This window comes from Tympanuchus pallidicinctus, unplaced genomic scaffold (genome assembly GCF_026119805.1).
Source record: "Tympanuchus pallidicinctus isolate F22 unplaced genomic scaffold, pur_lepc_1.0 scaffold18, whole genome shotgun sequence".
Taxonomy (NCBI): domain Eukaryota; kingdom Metazoa; phylum Chordata; class Aves; order Galliformes; family Phasianidae; genus Tympanuchus; species Tympanuchus pallidicinctus.
In genome coordinates, this window is record NW_026294699.1 from 12,859,738 (window position 1) to 12,874,547 (window position 14,810).

The following is a 14,810-nucleotide window of genomic DNA, read 5'->3' on the forward strand; positions in this document are numbered from 1 at the left end:
GACACTGTGAAGCAAAGTAATGTGATTATGCTGGCTAGCTTTCATGGGGAGAAACCACCACACAAATAGATGACTTGCTGTGTAGGGTTTCAATGGTTAAACAAGCTCACTGAGATAGAAAATGGTATTGAAAGCAAAAGAGGAAGGGGTGAGCTGGATGTTGATAATGTAAATGACGACTGTGTATGAACCAGGTAAGCGAAGATGGCTGTGAGAAGAATGACTCAAATGATGGTGAAAAGAGGGGAAAAGATCTGAGAAAAGTCTGTTCCTCATCTCCTTCTCACTTAAACTTCACCATTTTCCTATGCTCATAAATTATGACCAGCTATGAGATCAGATGATGCAATAGAGAAGATTTAATTCTGTTTTTACTCTATGGTTTTTCTATACCAGAGGCTGAAAACCCCTGATTTTTCTTGGCTGAAGTCTTGCTGAATGATTTGTGTTGTGATAGATAAAGCAAAGAAATGATTTGTTGCAGGGCCAGTGGCAAAGAAGTCCTGCTAGCCCTCAGCCAATGGGAGAATGTTAGCATAACTTCTGTCCCCTCCGCTGTCACTAATGCAACAACAGCAGCAGGTGGTTGTTTGGATCAGGGTAGTTTTGTTTCCAGCAGCTTTTTGTATTTCTCATGTTCTTCAAACACTCTGAGCTGTGTTGGTTTTTTCCATCCCCACTGTGAAATACAGAAACTGTACTTTCGCTGTGTATTTGTGAATCACATTGGGAGACATTTTTCCCCAGGTCAGCAAGAAGCTGATGTTGAGCGGAACTCATATGTAGGTAGGTCTCTCCAGATGTAATGCCTCCTATTTATTTCCATGGAAAGCACTGCAGGTACAAAGAGCATAATAACACTGCTTGGTAGAGCAAATTCTCAGCCACCAAACTATTTTTCAACACGGTCACCACCGTGAGCTGTGCATTTTTGCCAGCAAACAACAAGCACCTGCATACTGCACTTGTTAAAATCCATACCCATGTGAGTGACCAGAGTCAGTGTCACTGCTGGAATGCGTTGCCCACCCCTGTCTGTGCTCACACCCACTGTTTGGTCTCCACAAACCTTCAGCAAGCGTTGGAAAATGTCAGTGAGTGCTATTTATTTCGAAACACCTTTGTTTTGTGCACACTTCCAATGTCCGATGCCACTTTGTCAGAGTGCCCCTCTGCTGCCGTCTGTCACAGGGCAACAGCACGTCACAGAAAATTGCTGGGAAGGTTCAGCCTCTATTGCCATCCCACCAACATCCACCTCTGACATCGTGGACCAACAAAATAAAATAGGAGGCATTACTTTTGGAGCATCCCTCGTATTATTCCCATCCTAAAATCTTGCATGCATTGAAAGGTTTTTTTTTTTTTCTGGGTTCCGAACTTCCAGTGATCCCCGAGATTAAAGAGATTTCAGTTTATTTGTAGAGAAGCGTATCCCTTGAAAATAAGAAATGTTAATCATAAACATATTTATTTTTAAGATAATTACTCTTGTTACAGATGAACATATGTGGACCATAACACTTAGCCAGACATTCTTTACTCGTTCAGTTTTGATTTAAGTTTGTAAACCATTGTGTCCTTCATTTTAACATGTGGAACAAAAATCTCTCAATTCCCCTAGAATTAGTTAATAAATATTTTTGAATTCCTGAAATGCCTTAGGATGCAAACAAAGCACCGGAAGAATAAAACATGTTACTGTTGTATCTAGGAAAAATCTGATTCGTCGTACGTGTTAATAGCTTAGGTTAGAGAGTGTGAGAATATAGCTTCTGAAAATGGCAGAGTAGGGAATTTGATGATGGAGAAGGAAATTAAATAATTTAATTTATAATTAACATTTACTATTCGGACATATTTAATTGGGTGATACGCCCTTCAGCAAAGATCACCCGTATCATCTTCATTGAAAAATACTATTTACTTCATCAAGGATAGCGCTGTTACTTCTTTGCACAGAAAACAAGGTAATGCCTTTTCCCCTGCAAGGTGCAGTGTGTTCAGTCAGGATTTCCATCATCTGCTTAGTGATTTGTTCAGACAGGAGTATTAGAATGATGAAGACAGAGCTTACGCTTTGTAAGCAGTTCAGTGCACTGAGAGTGTTAGATGTCACAGGTATTACAGCACATAGCCAGAGTCTTACAGATCTCAGCAAACACGTTTGGAAAGTTAAGACTCTTTCACTCATTAAAGGCTCCTCCTGGTTGGGGCTGTCACGTCGGTGACTTTGAGTGCCAACGCAGCCGCATCGCAGTCTGAGTACTGCAGTAACAGCACCAGAGGTGTTCATGCCTACGTCATGACTTGCTGTACTGCTGTGCGTTCGTGAGAACACCCCTGGTTCCCGCAGTGTATCTTTTTGAGCAGCCGTCGTAATTTGTTGGGAAAGTTTTTGTTGATGTATCTGTAAAGCAAAGGCATCACGAAGCTGCTCGAGAAAGCCAAGAATTTGGATAAAACCTTGGTAAAATGTAATATCCGACTGTAGTTTTCATCTGCAGGTCTTCCTCGTGCGTAAGTAAATGTGCTTACCAAAAGGGTAACGTAATAGGGTGTCCATAACGTGAACTGTGTACAGACTGTGGCAATCAAAAGCCTGTGCACCGATGGATCTAATCGTCCAGTGTCTTGATCCAGAGGTGTCGCCTCTTTGCGTATCCTCAGGATCAGAATAAGTGCATACAGTACTGCGACAGCCGGAACGACGTACCCGATAAACACCATGATGGCATCCGCTGCCTCTTTGTTCTGCATCTTGGAACATTCAATTATTTTAGTGGATACGTGGTTGCAGACGTAGAACAGTAGAGATGAGAAACTCGTGAGCATGGCTCCTCCCCATATGAATCCACAGACGTGCTTGGTGTTGTACACGCTGGACATGTAAGTTCTGGGTAGGGCGCGTTCGATGTAGTAGTCCAGACTGAGCAATGTGGTAGAGTACATGGTAACCAAAGATGAGACGTTGAACAAAATAAGCAAGGTGATATAAACTTCGTTGTTAGAATTCCAGATGGCCCATTTTGTGTTGGCAAGACCTAGGAGGTACATTGGTGCCAGGGTGTTGATGATGAGACCAGCAATGGCGATATTGACAAAGTAAACATCGGGCATCGTCATGGTCGCTTTGTTGTACAGGTTGACCAGGACCAGCAGGCCATTGTAGCACAGGCCAATTGGGAAACATATGATGAGGTAGAGTAGGGAAAAGATGGACAACACAAAGTGGAAGTCCTGGCAGAGATGCTGGTCTTCGATGTTGTCAGTACTGTTTAAGGTTTCACAGCTCCACATAGTGATTTTAGCTCTTGTATCTTCTCTGCTGGTTACCAGCTTTTCTGTAGAGAGAGAAACAGGAATAGTGTTCAGATATTGCAGTGTAAGTGAAATGCAATGTTATGTGAAGAAAACACACTTAAGATCACGCAGCTCGCGTAACCAATGACCAAACTGACCGGTTTAAGGTCAGTGATGGAAATTCTTTTCCATCTCACTATAGGAAGTCACCCGTGTTTCAAAAATTTCAGGTGACTGCTAAATGAATGTACAAGTTTCAATTCCTTAAGAGGAAATCAGTGGCAATGAGCTGAAAAAAAAGAAATACCAATGTGATGCACAGCAATATCAGTACTTCTTAAAATTACGAAGCAGCGCCTTTATTTAATACTGTGCAAATGTAGTTGCTGAAGAATATATAAGAGGAGCTACAGATCTCAGCAGTAAGATGGAAAATAGAAAAATCTGCATGGTTTTATGTGGTAAATACAAACAAGTTTTCTCTCAAAGTGATTGTTAGAAGGCACAGCTGAGGCAGTCTGGTGAATGGATGCTGGATCAGTCACTGGTAAGGCAAGAGGAAACTGGGAAATGAGGTGGAAGGTTTGTTGTTTTTTTTGCTGGCTTTTCTTTACAACTTTCTATTCAGATTTCAAACCTACAACCATTTAGTACTGGAAAAACAATGGACCTCTGTAGTCTAGGGAACCTAATAGGAGGGCAGCCTGTATTTCTAAAACGACAGGAATTAACTATCATTTCCTCCTGCAATAGCTTAAATTCTTCAAAAAGTAAGCTAATATCAGTAGTCATTGTCCAGCTGTCCTTTGTCATCAGAATTCAGAAGACTCCTCAAAGCCATCGTCTCTTTCTGAAATGCAGAAATAAGAAATCTCTAAAGCAATCTCTAAGGTACAACTGGAAACATTCAAGGCCTTCAGATCATGGCTGTCATTCCTTTCCTAGGACAGTGTGGCTGGTGATTTCACGTGTCAGATGTAGTCTGAGATGGTCAGATATGCAGCACTGTGTTCTTTCAGCAGGTACAGAAAAGTACACAAATGCATTCTTTCCAGCGAGAGAACAAGATTAAATTGAATCCACATGAAGCATTGTGCAATTAAAATGAATGTGACTAGACAACATACTGTACTCAGTGAACCATATGGCTGAATGATACAGTGTGGGTTTTGCAACCACTGGGAGATGTGCAGTTCCATCTCTGTAGCGTTAATCCTCTGACACTTCAGCTGAAGTCCAGAAGAATATGTTCCAGAATCATGTCCAGTTCCATTTTATTTCCCACTGCAGTTGTTTTGTGTGCACTTTCTTCTAAGTAAGCACAGCCAGATAGCAGGATAAAATACAGCCACTTAGCTGGGCAGATAAGCCTTTATTTCACAGTCTGATGCCAGATTTTCTCAGGTAAGAGATGTCTTTAACAGTAGCACAGGATGCAGGTCTGTTGTATGCAAAGATTTATTTCACCTCTGGATAAAAACCTCCTTTTTGTTTGCATTCTCAGACCAGTTCTTTAGCATGAGTGTTGCATAGATGTACCTACCGTGGTATCTTTATACTGTCCCTTAATCCTCATTCTATTTTGAACACTGTAAACAACCCAGTGAGTCTTCAGGAAGCATCTGGTGTGTTAAAACTTGAAAAAAGAAGAAGAAAAGCTGTCTTGCACAGTCAAAGGCAACCAAAATTCCATCTCATTGAACTGCTCTGGCTTGATTCAAGCAACGCAGCAGACTGGAACAAGATATTGCAAATATATGCATTACAGTGAGTGCAAGGCTGACTAAGCACAGGCATGGGTACAATCATGTAGTTCCATTATGTAGGTTTACCCTTAAGCACATAACTTTGATTACTACAGACTGAGTTACATCAGCCGTGAGCACTTGCCTGTGTATTGTCTCAGAAGGAAGTCAGCAGCCTTTGCGTTCTGTGTGTGTGTTTGCTTTGTGTTTTATAGATTGGTGGGATGTCTGGTTTTGCAACTGCGTGTAATAATTACTCCATTTTCTTGACGTTCTCTAACTGCAGGTAAATTAGTCAGCTCCGTTTTAATGACAGAAGAAGCAGGATATCTGTTAAATAGTAACTTTCTGAAATGGCAAAACCCACCTAAAAAGGAGCACAAATCAAACCCACGCCAAATAACCACACTTTGTTACCCATTCCTGGCGGCCAGGTGAGGCGCACTGACTGCTCACCTTTTCTCCCCACAAAGGCACTGGGCCCCCTGGGCCAGTCCTCACCATGCTCCATGGGCAGGATTCCACAGATCCCCACTGAGCACTTCTCCGGCAAAAGGCAGTTTTTTCTCAGTCCCAGGTTGGCTGTGTTGGGTAGGCTGATGCTGCAGTGCTCTTGTTTACTGTGCTCTGACTCAGCCGTCCCCAGTGCTTCCCCCTCGTGCTGTCTGGGCTCACACTTTTTATCGTATTGCGATCAACCTCAGCGCTTGAAATGGAAAACCGAGAGCAAGGCGCGTGTCCCGCCCGCCGCTCGCACCCCTCCAGCCTTACCTTCACCTCACAGCCCTGCAGGCTCTCCTGGGCAGCACTTGCATGGAAGGCATTGCAGGGGACGTGCGTGGAGGGCATGCGGGGAGGGCAGCAGCCGGAGCGCCTCACCGCACCCGCAGCCCATTGCCTCCCAGCCCCAGTGCTGCATGCTGCACTTGTTTTTCCTTCGGTGACTTACTCACCACTCTGGGCTCGGCTTGGCTGTGCGAGGCCCCTCCCTTTGGCTGTTTACAGCCCCGCTCAAGAAGCAAGAGGCTGGGCTTCAGCCACTGGGTTTCCGACTTACTGCCCAGAATGCTTGGGCTGCGCAGCGATCAGAGCTGTTGGGGGTTGTCGTCTGTGCTCAGGTTCCCTGGGGATATCTGGGAGCCCATTCCCTGCCCTGCGATCCACCGCTCTTGCTCAAGAGCAAGTGTTTTATTTTTAACCTGTGATAAGAATATACGGCTTTGAGGTTTCGCTTTTACAGGCCATACGTCCTGATCAGGCAATGGTTGAGCACACTGTGCTGAGAAGCATCCCGCTGCTTGTCCTGCTCCCAGGGCGAGCTCTGGAAGCTGGGGAGGCAGGTTTCCGGGCACTGATGTGGAATTCAGAGATTGCTTCAGTGTTGTGAGGATACGACAGGGCCCCACTTTGTGATGGTGTCACAGATCCCATCGTGTTTCCTTTTTTTGAGAAGCTGGAAAGATGGCTGAGCTCACCGTGTTTGAGTGTTGCACACAAGCAGTGGTGTGCGTGTGTTCTCTGTGTCCTTGAAGTGGATCGTTTCTTTTGCGGAGTTTCTGAGCTGTAGGTTGATCGTTAATAGTGTGCTGAGTTTTGTGTTCTGCTGTAGCCCCCTCTTGCTGTCCAGATGTTTAGTTTAGTAAAGAAATGCTTTTGTCTGCTTGACCTGTATGCGACAGTGCCCTTAAACAGATAATCCGACCTCTGAATATTCTTTTTCACAAACCGTAATGTCGTTATAAGCCATATGTAGCTATAAAGCTGTTGCCAACAAATGAAGTCTCTGCAGATGCTGAGCATTCGTACCTTCCTCGGGTCCTGTAGAGTTCCCAAAGGGTCTCTTAATTTCTGCAGGGACTGAAAGCAAAGCGTGCTGCGTGGGGAGGCACTGTGGGACTGCAGGGGTTTGCAGAAGCAGAAAACTGGAAGTCTTTGCCAGAAGCGTTGCATGAACCATGGCTTAGTAGATTCTGGCTACTCATCAGGGTCTGTAAGGTGCATTTAGAAAGTGACATGCTAAGTATTATTTATGGGTTACTCCTTAAACATTTAAATAGTGGATGATAGGTATTGCGGAAGAATAGCACCCCTGCCATTAGTCGTGCCCCAGGGGGAGCACGCTCTGAAGTGTGAGAAAAAGCTGTCTCACGTTGCTGTTAGCTCCAAGTCTGCATTACATGATGTTTTTTTCAGCTTACCAGTTGATATACGTGTCGTAAGGGTTAACAGAGGAGTCGTTGGCTGGCTGTACAGAAAAGTAAAACTAGATTGTCCAGGTTAGATGAGAGGGGAAAAATGCTGCAGTGCAGGCAAGTAAGGAACCGAATATTCTTTTTTTGTGTGGCTGCTGAGCTGCTATTGTTTGGAATATAATGATATGGCTCAGATAAAATGCTTTAAACATTAGTGTAGAAGAAAATCCTGCTTGATACTGGGTGCTGGGCTGAGAAAAACAGGCCTCTGCCAACCCCATCATTTGCGTCTTCGTGGTGCAATCATTGACCAGTTTGACGGGTGGTATGCTTATAATTGATATCAGTTTCATTTTATAATGTAGTTGATCCCATGCAGTACAACGTGAAGGAAGCCATGAGTGGATTACAGTAATAACTGATGCATAAAGTAGCATTAAATCTGACATCCTGCCTGGGATGCTTAAAGCATACAAACAAAAGAGCAGGAGCAGATCAGTGGGGGTGGGGTGGTTTTCTTCCTCTTGCAGTACCGCTTTCCGTTCCGGTCCTGGCAGAGGGAGCACGAGGTTCTTCAGCTGATACTCGTCATTTCTTCTCTCATTCCTATGGGACTTCCTGGGCTGCCTTCGATGCGTTCTTAGGCATGTCAAGCCAGCAACGAGAACGGAATTCTCAGAAAGGATGGGTGTATTTCCGTCACACGTGGAGTGAGCACACAGTTGCTCAGGCTTCCGAAGTCACTCTTCTCACTGTGTGTTGGTCATCCTTTGAGATTGCTCGCCCATCTCACTGCTTTTTCAGAAATTCTAAACAAACATCTGCCTGAGAACACTTCACAATTCAGCTCCTTCCCATGGGCCCCGCTCTTGTGATGTGAAGTCTTTTGCTGTTCTGCAGATGGTTTGCAACCACTGTAATCTGTTTGTTCCTTTATTCCATAGACAGCATCATTGTGGTAAATCATTGCATTGCAGCTCCAGCATAATTCAGAGCCCACTTCTGCTGCCTGGTAGCAACCTACCAACCGTAAATGCAGTTTTTCACTTCCCTTTCAATGTTTTCTTTACATTATTCTATTACTACTGTATAAATACATGTAGTGCCCTCCAAATGCAAAATATTAACAAAGTCCCATTAGCACATTTTGTTTAGATTGTTAATCTCTTTCCTTGGGAACCTGAGTTCACTTAAGGGCACATCAGAGCTAAGCTGTCTGCAGATTGCCCTCACAGATGCATCAGGTGAGTTCAGGTGCTCCTTTGGAAGAAAAAGGAAAATTTATTTTTAGCTAATGGCAAAGTAAAGCTTGTGAGGGAGAGATAGCCCTGCACTAAGGGCACTGCAGATTGTGCAGGAGGAGCCCCATGTGCAGAGACAGCTGCTGTCTGCCAGGCACATCTGCCTTCATGCAGTTAAGAACCCGGCCCCAGCAAGAGCTGCACTGCCAACAGTGCTCTGCGTGCTCAGCAGCAGCTGCCCAGGGCTCCGCAGGGGTTAACTCTGTCACTTACTGGGTGTCCCTTATCTTAGTGCCCAAATATCAGATGAGTGAGTCTGACTGCTCTCTTGCTCCACCTCTTCCTGACTTTGCTTTATCTCTGAATTCCAACAGAGCATCTGCCTGAAAATCTCACCGTCCCTTGTCTGTACCATCTGTGTGTGATGGGGAGGACTTTGCCACAGAGCAAAGTGCAGCTCCTAATGCACACTGAATGTCTTGTGGCATGAGGTGGGGTCTCCTGCTCGTACAGGAAGGCCAACCTGCCCAGCACAGTGCATTACATGGATCAGGTCAGACAGTGGCTACCAGCATTTGAAACACAGATGTTCTTTTTTTGTGTGTGTGTAAAGATCAGATCATGGAGACATATATATATAAATATTAACTTGAGGAAAGAGAAAATTACAAAGCATCTTTATGCTAAATATCTTCACTTAGATCACAGGTTTGCACATGGTTGGATCTCTGAATCTCCAGCATTACTCAGGATTGCAGGAGTAAGCAGTGTCTATGAGCCACGTGTTATGATTTAAATCAGCATCACTCTGTTAAAGAAAGACCAGTCCTTGCCTATCAAAATTAGAGTGAACTATCCCTATTCTTTGTGGGCTGAGCTTGCTGCAGGGCAGTGTGAGAGGCTGGGATCCTGCTGGGATGGCTGTGAGTGAGCCCTTATCTTAACCTTCGTTGCTGGCTTCTCCCATGCTCAAGGCTTGTGATGGGAAATGCTGCTCAGAGCTGGCAGCATGGAAGCATTCTCTGCAGGCATTCTCCTGCCTGAATGGCAGGAAGAACAGATGGTAGTTTTCCTGGAAGCTCTAACATCATGCCATTTCCAACTAGAGGCACATGTGAAAGCCAACACCGTGTCTGATCAACAAGGCATCGTGTTGGCTGCGGAGGAATCTCTTGTGAAACACTCAGGTTTCTCGTAAATGCAGGAATATTGACATAGCTCTTTTCAAGATAGCAGTAAGTATGAAACCGGTTTGAGTCTGGAGTTTGAAGAGAACAGTCTGCCCCTAAGCAGAGCTCTACTATGGCTGAAATGACTTGAAGATTTGTCACATCCGTTGACGATAAACAGATACCTTCCTGATAATTGTCAGCTAAAGTCTGAGACCTCTTGTTCCTGACACTCCTGTGGCTTTTGATTTCTTTTGCTCGGTGAAGGAAATGCCATTTTCCAGCTGCCTCCTTGAGATGAACTGGCACATCTAATGATTTAGTTGTACTCCACTTGTAATTGCTGAATACAGTATTTTAACTGAAGGTTTTAGGAGGGCTAGTATAATATTAATGCTGACGTTAGGATGATTGTTCTTATGAAGATCTGGAGTAGGAATTTCATTTACAAGGAGCTTGAAATTAATCAATGCATCTCATTGGCACAGAAGGCTCGGATTTGTCCACCTATTGCTTGTCTGCTGCAGCTCCCCTCTCCACTACACCAGCGCTGGGGGGTTTGCCTGCTGTTCAACATTTTCAGTTGATTGATAGTGTTAATCACTTACAGGGCTCCCTGCAGCACTACATGTATGGAACAATCCATCAGACTCCATGGAGGCAGCGCTGACCCTGATGGCTGACTGCTGTAGGACGTTTGCTGGGCACTGGAGACGTGGCAGTGCTCAGTTTGCCTTCACAGGTGTGCAGGTGGGAGTTGCTTCCCACCAAGTGTGCAAAGGAGTCTTGGGGCTCAGTAACCCAGGGTTCTCCGTATGGATTCTCTCATTGCAGAAACATCAGTGATATACTTATGGTGAGGGTACTACCTGTGACACCTGCTGGCCTGTGTTCTGTCCAACCCACAGGATTTTGAGAAGCACTGGTTAAGGTTTTTTACACGTCCCTGGGAGGACAGCCCAATAAATGACATCAAATAGGGGCTACTGCTTACTAATTGTAGTGATTCACATACCATGAAGCAGTTAGCAGTGATTTGTCCTTTGAGCAGATTTAGGTGTATACATTTTAAGAAACCTTCCAAAGCACAACCTCTGCAGCAGATTTTGTTACTGCAGAGCTGTATAAAGCCTTAATTATAAATGCACCTTGAGTGTCTGCTTCCTTCTGTGCTAATGGGTGGAAGCCTGAGGAGTAATTAGTTTGTCACAGAGCCAGTTTCTTAGTAATGATTGATAAATGGTTGTTGTTACGTGGCCCACAGATACAGGGTGCATACCAGCACTACAGCAGTGTTTGTAGGAGGTTGCTGGAGCTGCCTGGTCCATCCTGATGTACGTGAGCTCTGTGTTTTGGCTGCTGTGGAAAATACGCTGAGATTCTGAGAAAGCTGTTCAGACCCAGAAGGGAGCAGCTAAAGTGAATCATTCTGATGTACAGATCGTGAAGGCAGACATTCACATGAGTCTCTTTGTCCAGACATTTGATTAACTTCTTTTTGTTCATAATTTCAGAATCGATTCAAATTCTGTTGGAATCCACAGGACGCTGCTTTGGCTTAAATCACTGGGCCAATCAAATACGTTCAGAACGCGATGCTGGTGTAAGAAATGGCGTGCTGCCTTTTTATGCTGCTTTAGCATTTATATGAAAGGGACGTAAAGTTCAGCAGGCAGAGCCCTAAAGCGAAGTAGGTCTTGTGCTAAGTGCAGTAGAAAACAGATTTGCAAATGTTGTGGTGATTAGCATAGCTGAAAATGCTTATGGAGGCTGAAAAGGACAGCAGTCATTCTGCTTATTCAGAGCTTCTGCTGAAAGCAGGAAATTTCTGCTGCTTTGATGTTTGCCTTTGGCTTACCTTCTTTTATAATATAAATGAAAATGCAGCTTAATTGTAATTAATTAGTTAATTAGCAGTGTCTTTTAGCTGCTTTGCAGTAGTTTTTCACAGTATGGTTTGCTGCGTGCTTTTTTATTGTGCCATGAATAGAAGATTCCCAAGTACCTCACTTTCACTGGCAACTTTGCTTCTTTATTAAGGACTAATCAGATTAATATCTGATCGATTTCTCTGCTATGTCTCTGCCGTACCATTCAGGATTTAATATAAAGTAAATAATTAAGATCTCATATATTCATAACAACTATAAGAAAAACTTAGAAGCACATACTTATACAAAGAAGAAGCAGTAAGTGAGAAGCCCAGCATAATGAGTAAGAGAGTGAAAACCGCTGTGCTTAACGAAGCCCTCTGTGACTTTCTTTTGGACGAGCAGATCTAAGTAGCAGGATGGCACAATTTATACATCAATGTTTTTCCTGAAGAGCTGCTCTCTAAAAACTGACCACTGCTTTGTAACGGTGGATCTGTTCATTTGCACCAACCCAAAGCTCGTAAGCGTTAACACGAATTGTTCCCAGACTCAGAAAGAAAGCAAAAGCATTCCAGAAGGCGAACTATTAAGAATCTCACCTGGTAGGCACTGCCCTGCTGTTCCTTGAAGGCTGGCAGAAACATTTTGTCCATCAAGTCAGAACCCTTCCAAGGTAAGCTCAGCAGAAACTCCGACCTCTCATTTCTCTAGCAAGAGTAAACAATAGGGAGGCTTAGCAGCAGCCCGCCGACGGCTGCACCAGCCCTGTTCATGGCACCGAGTCTGTATTTACATGTGACTTCCCCTGCACATACATACACATAATCCTTTAAGCTTCAGCTGCACGCTGCTATTGGCGGAGAGGGCGGTTGCAAAACCACAGTGATATCGTGGCACGGTTGTGGCAGAGGGGTGCAGGGGTGCTGGGCACGGGGCCCAGTGCTGCTAGAAGGTCTGTTCTGTGTGCCACCGTGTCACCACGCAAGGGTTTTGTTGTTGTTTCTGAAGTACAAACTGGAAGGATGTGACTGTGGTTGAGGAATAGCCCAGCCCTTGCTGGAGTTGCATAACCAGCGACAAATAGTGTCTGCATCCATTGGAGGAGCTGCTTTTGTACCAGAAAGGACTTTTTACCAGGGAAGTAGCTATTCTGCAAGGCCGTGTGTGCCAGCAGCAGAGCAAACCTTGGGCACAGTGAGCTGAACTTCCCTTACAGCTCTCCCAGCTGTATTTGTCAGGAGCCAAACCCTGCCCAGCTCTGCAAAGCACTGCTGTGCAGCAGAAGCCTGCAGCATCCAGCTGGCTTGGGAGTTTAAACAGAAAGCTGCGTTAGACCTGAAGCAGAGCCAACCTGTATTTGAAAAAATACTAAAATATAAACCTCAGAATTATTATAAGCATTCAGAAAGAACACTTTCATTAAAAAAAAGAAAAAAGAAAAAAAAAAGGAAAATGCTTCATTATTCTTACTTTAACGAGATTGTAGGTGAATGTAAATTCCTTTCATTTGAATAAAAAGAGTGTAATATCATGATTCTGTGTGCTTAGCTTGAATACAAATTGCTGCTAAATAATTTGCTTTGTAAAACTGTAATGAAGAATTAATTTATATTTTTCTCCCTGCCCACAGCAGAGAAGCGTAGTGGATGCTTTTCCTTGTTAACCCAAAAGGAGCTGATGCCTAAAATGAATGATGAATGTGTACATAATACACATGTATGTCTGCACCCTGCTCTGCGGTGCTGCAAAGCGGAGGCACGGCATGTTTGAGGTGCTGTCATCTCTGACAGCTGCTACAAACTGACGGGCAGTTCTGCTCTGATTTTCTATTTGTGGCAGCTAAGTGAGACAAAGACAAATAAGTTCAGTTTTGTTCACCAAAGTTGATCTTTTAGGAGTGCTTGGAACAGTAATTCAGCTTTAGGTAGAGCCACTGCTCAGGAGGGATTAAGCAATTCACAAGGGTAACATAGAAGTAGTTATTGAGGACTGTGGTTGGTAGGGTATTGCTTGTGTGAGCTGAAGTGGTTTTGTTGAAGCATCACTGTGGCATCAGTGAATTAGTGGGTGTGTGTCTGGGCCTTCGCTACCCACGTGGAAGTTGTCTATAAGGAATAGTTTTAAGTGGAAGGGTTGTCAGAACCTCAGCGTGCTTTGAGTCCAAGCTGACATCACGGTGCCTTCGGAGGATTGCCAACAGCCCTCACTGGTATGCAATAGAGAGGTTGCAATGTGGGCAGGTATCTCCTTGTTCCATTGCACAGATGCTTGCAGTCACCGATGGATGCTTTTTCCTGTTTTTCAGTATAAGTGTTGAACTGAGAAGTAACGTGAAGGGAATCTACTCAGGACTTGCGTTATCTGTGTTTTACCTTAGGATGAGAATTCAGCAAGTTCATATTTGGCTTAACGTGCCCAAAAATGCTTTGGTAATTACCTAAAATAAATAAATTGTATTTGCAAATCAGCTGAAGCAAGCAAGACTTCCCAGCAAATATCAGATGAGTTGCTTTAGAGATGTCTTTTGTATGAGCACAGCTTGTTGCCCCTTAGAGGAGAGCACAGTTGTACCTGAGCTGCAGCGCAGTGGTTGCTCACTAATCCTTCACCAGCAGTGCCTGCTGTGGGCATTTCAAGCAGCTTCTCCCAGGGCTGTGGTGAAGCTGGCAGCCCTGCTTGTAGCATCAGCAGCTTGGTTTCAGAAAGGACCACAAAGCTGTACTTTTGAGGGTGCCTCACAAGCAGCTCAAGCTGCTGAGACAGGTGCCTGAGTTTAATATTCCTAACGCCGGCTCCATTGGTAAGGGAGCAGTGCAGAGCAGTTGGAGAGCAGCGACAGCATCTGTCCCATCACAGCGCCTTCCCCAGCTGTGACTCAGGATGCTGATGTGGTTTTAGTGACAATCCCTCAGACCTGCTAACCCAGCTAATTCCCAGCGGCTTTCTGGGAGCATTCTGAGCTTGTGATTCATTTCAGTAACATGCTTTTTATTTTTTTTAAACACAGTGATTCTGTTTCCAAAAACATGGTTGTATGCTGAAAGCATGGGACAGAAACTGATCGTTGCATACAAGTGGGACTGAAAATAACGGGCAAAGCAGGAAGGAGTGCTTCTGCCTTTTCTGTTCAGGGGATTCTTCACTTCATTTATACCTGACCTCTAATCTGCACGGCCAGAGCGCTGACACGCACTGCTGTGTGGATGTCTGAGGGACCACAGTGGTGTTTGTCTGCGTGTTTTGTTTCTGCATACTTTGGATAATTGTATGAGCTATTGTTTGAAAA

General features: G+C 44.4%; 2 protein-coding genes across 4 annotated transcripts in view; one reads left to right on the forward strand and one right to left on the reverse strand.

The window, feature by feature from the left end:
• CUNH7orf50 (chromosome unknown C7orf50 homolog) overlaps positions 1–14,810 on the forward strand; it is a 101,636-nt gene that overhangs the window by 42,686 nt on the left and 44,140 nt on the right. The window lies entirely within an intron of this gene.
• The window catches only part of GPR146 (G protein-coupled receptor 146), a 32,471-nt gene continuing 19,113 nt past the window's right edge, over positions 1,453–14,810 (reverse strand). The window contains 4 exon segments of the mRNA XM_052679915.1: positions 1,453–3,344; positions 10,520–10,586; positions 10,588–10,596; positions 12,124–12,231. Coding sequence (XP_052535875.1) covers positions 2,299–3,344; positions 10,520–10,586; positions 10,588–10,596; positions 12,124–12,177 — 1,176 coding nt within the window. The 5' untranslated portion in view covers positions 12,178–12,231 and the 3' untranslated portion in view covers positions 1,453–2,298.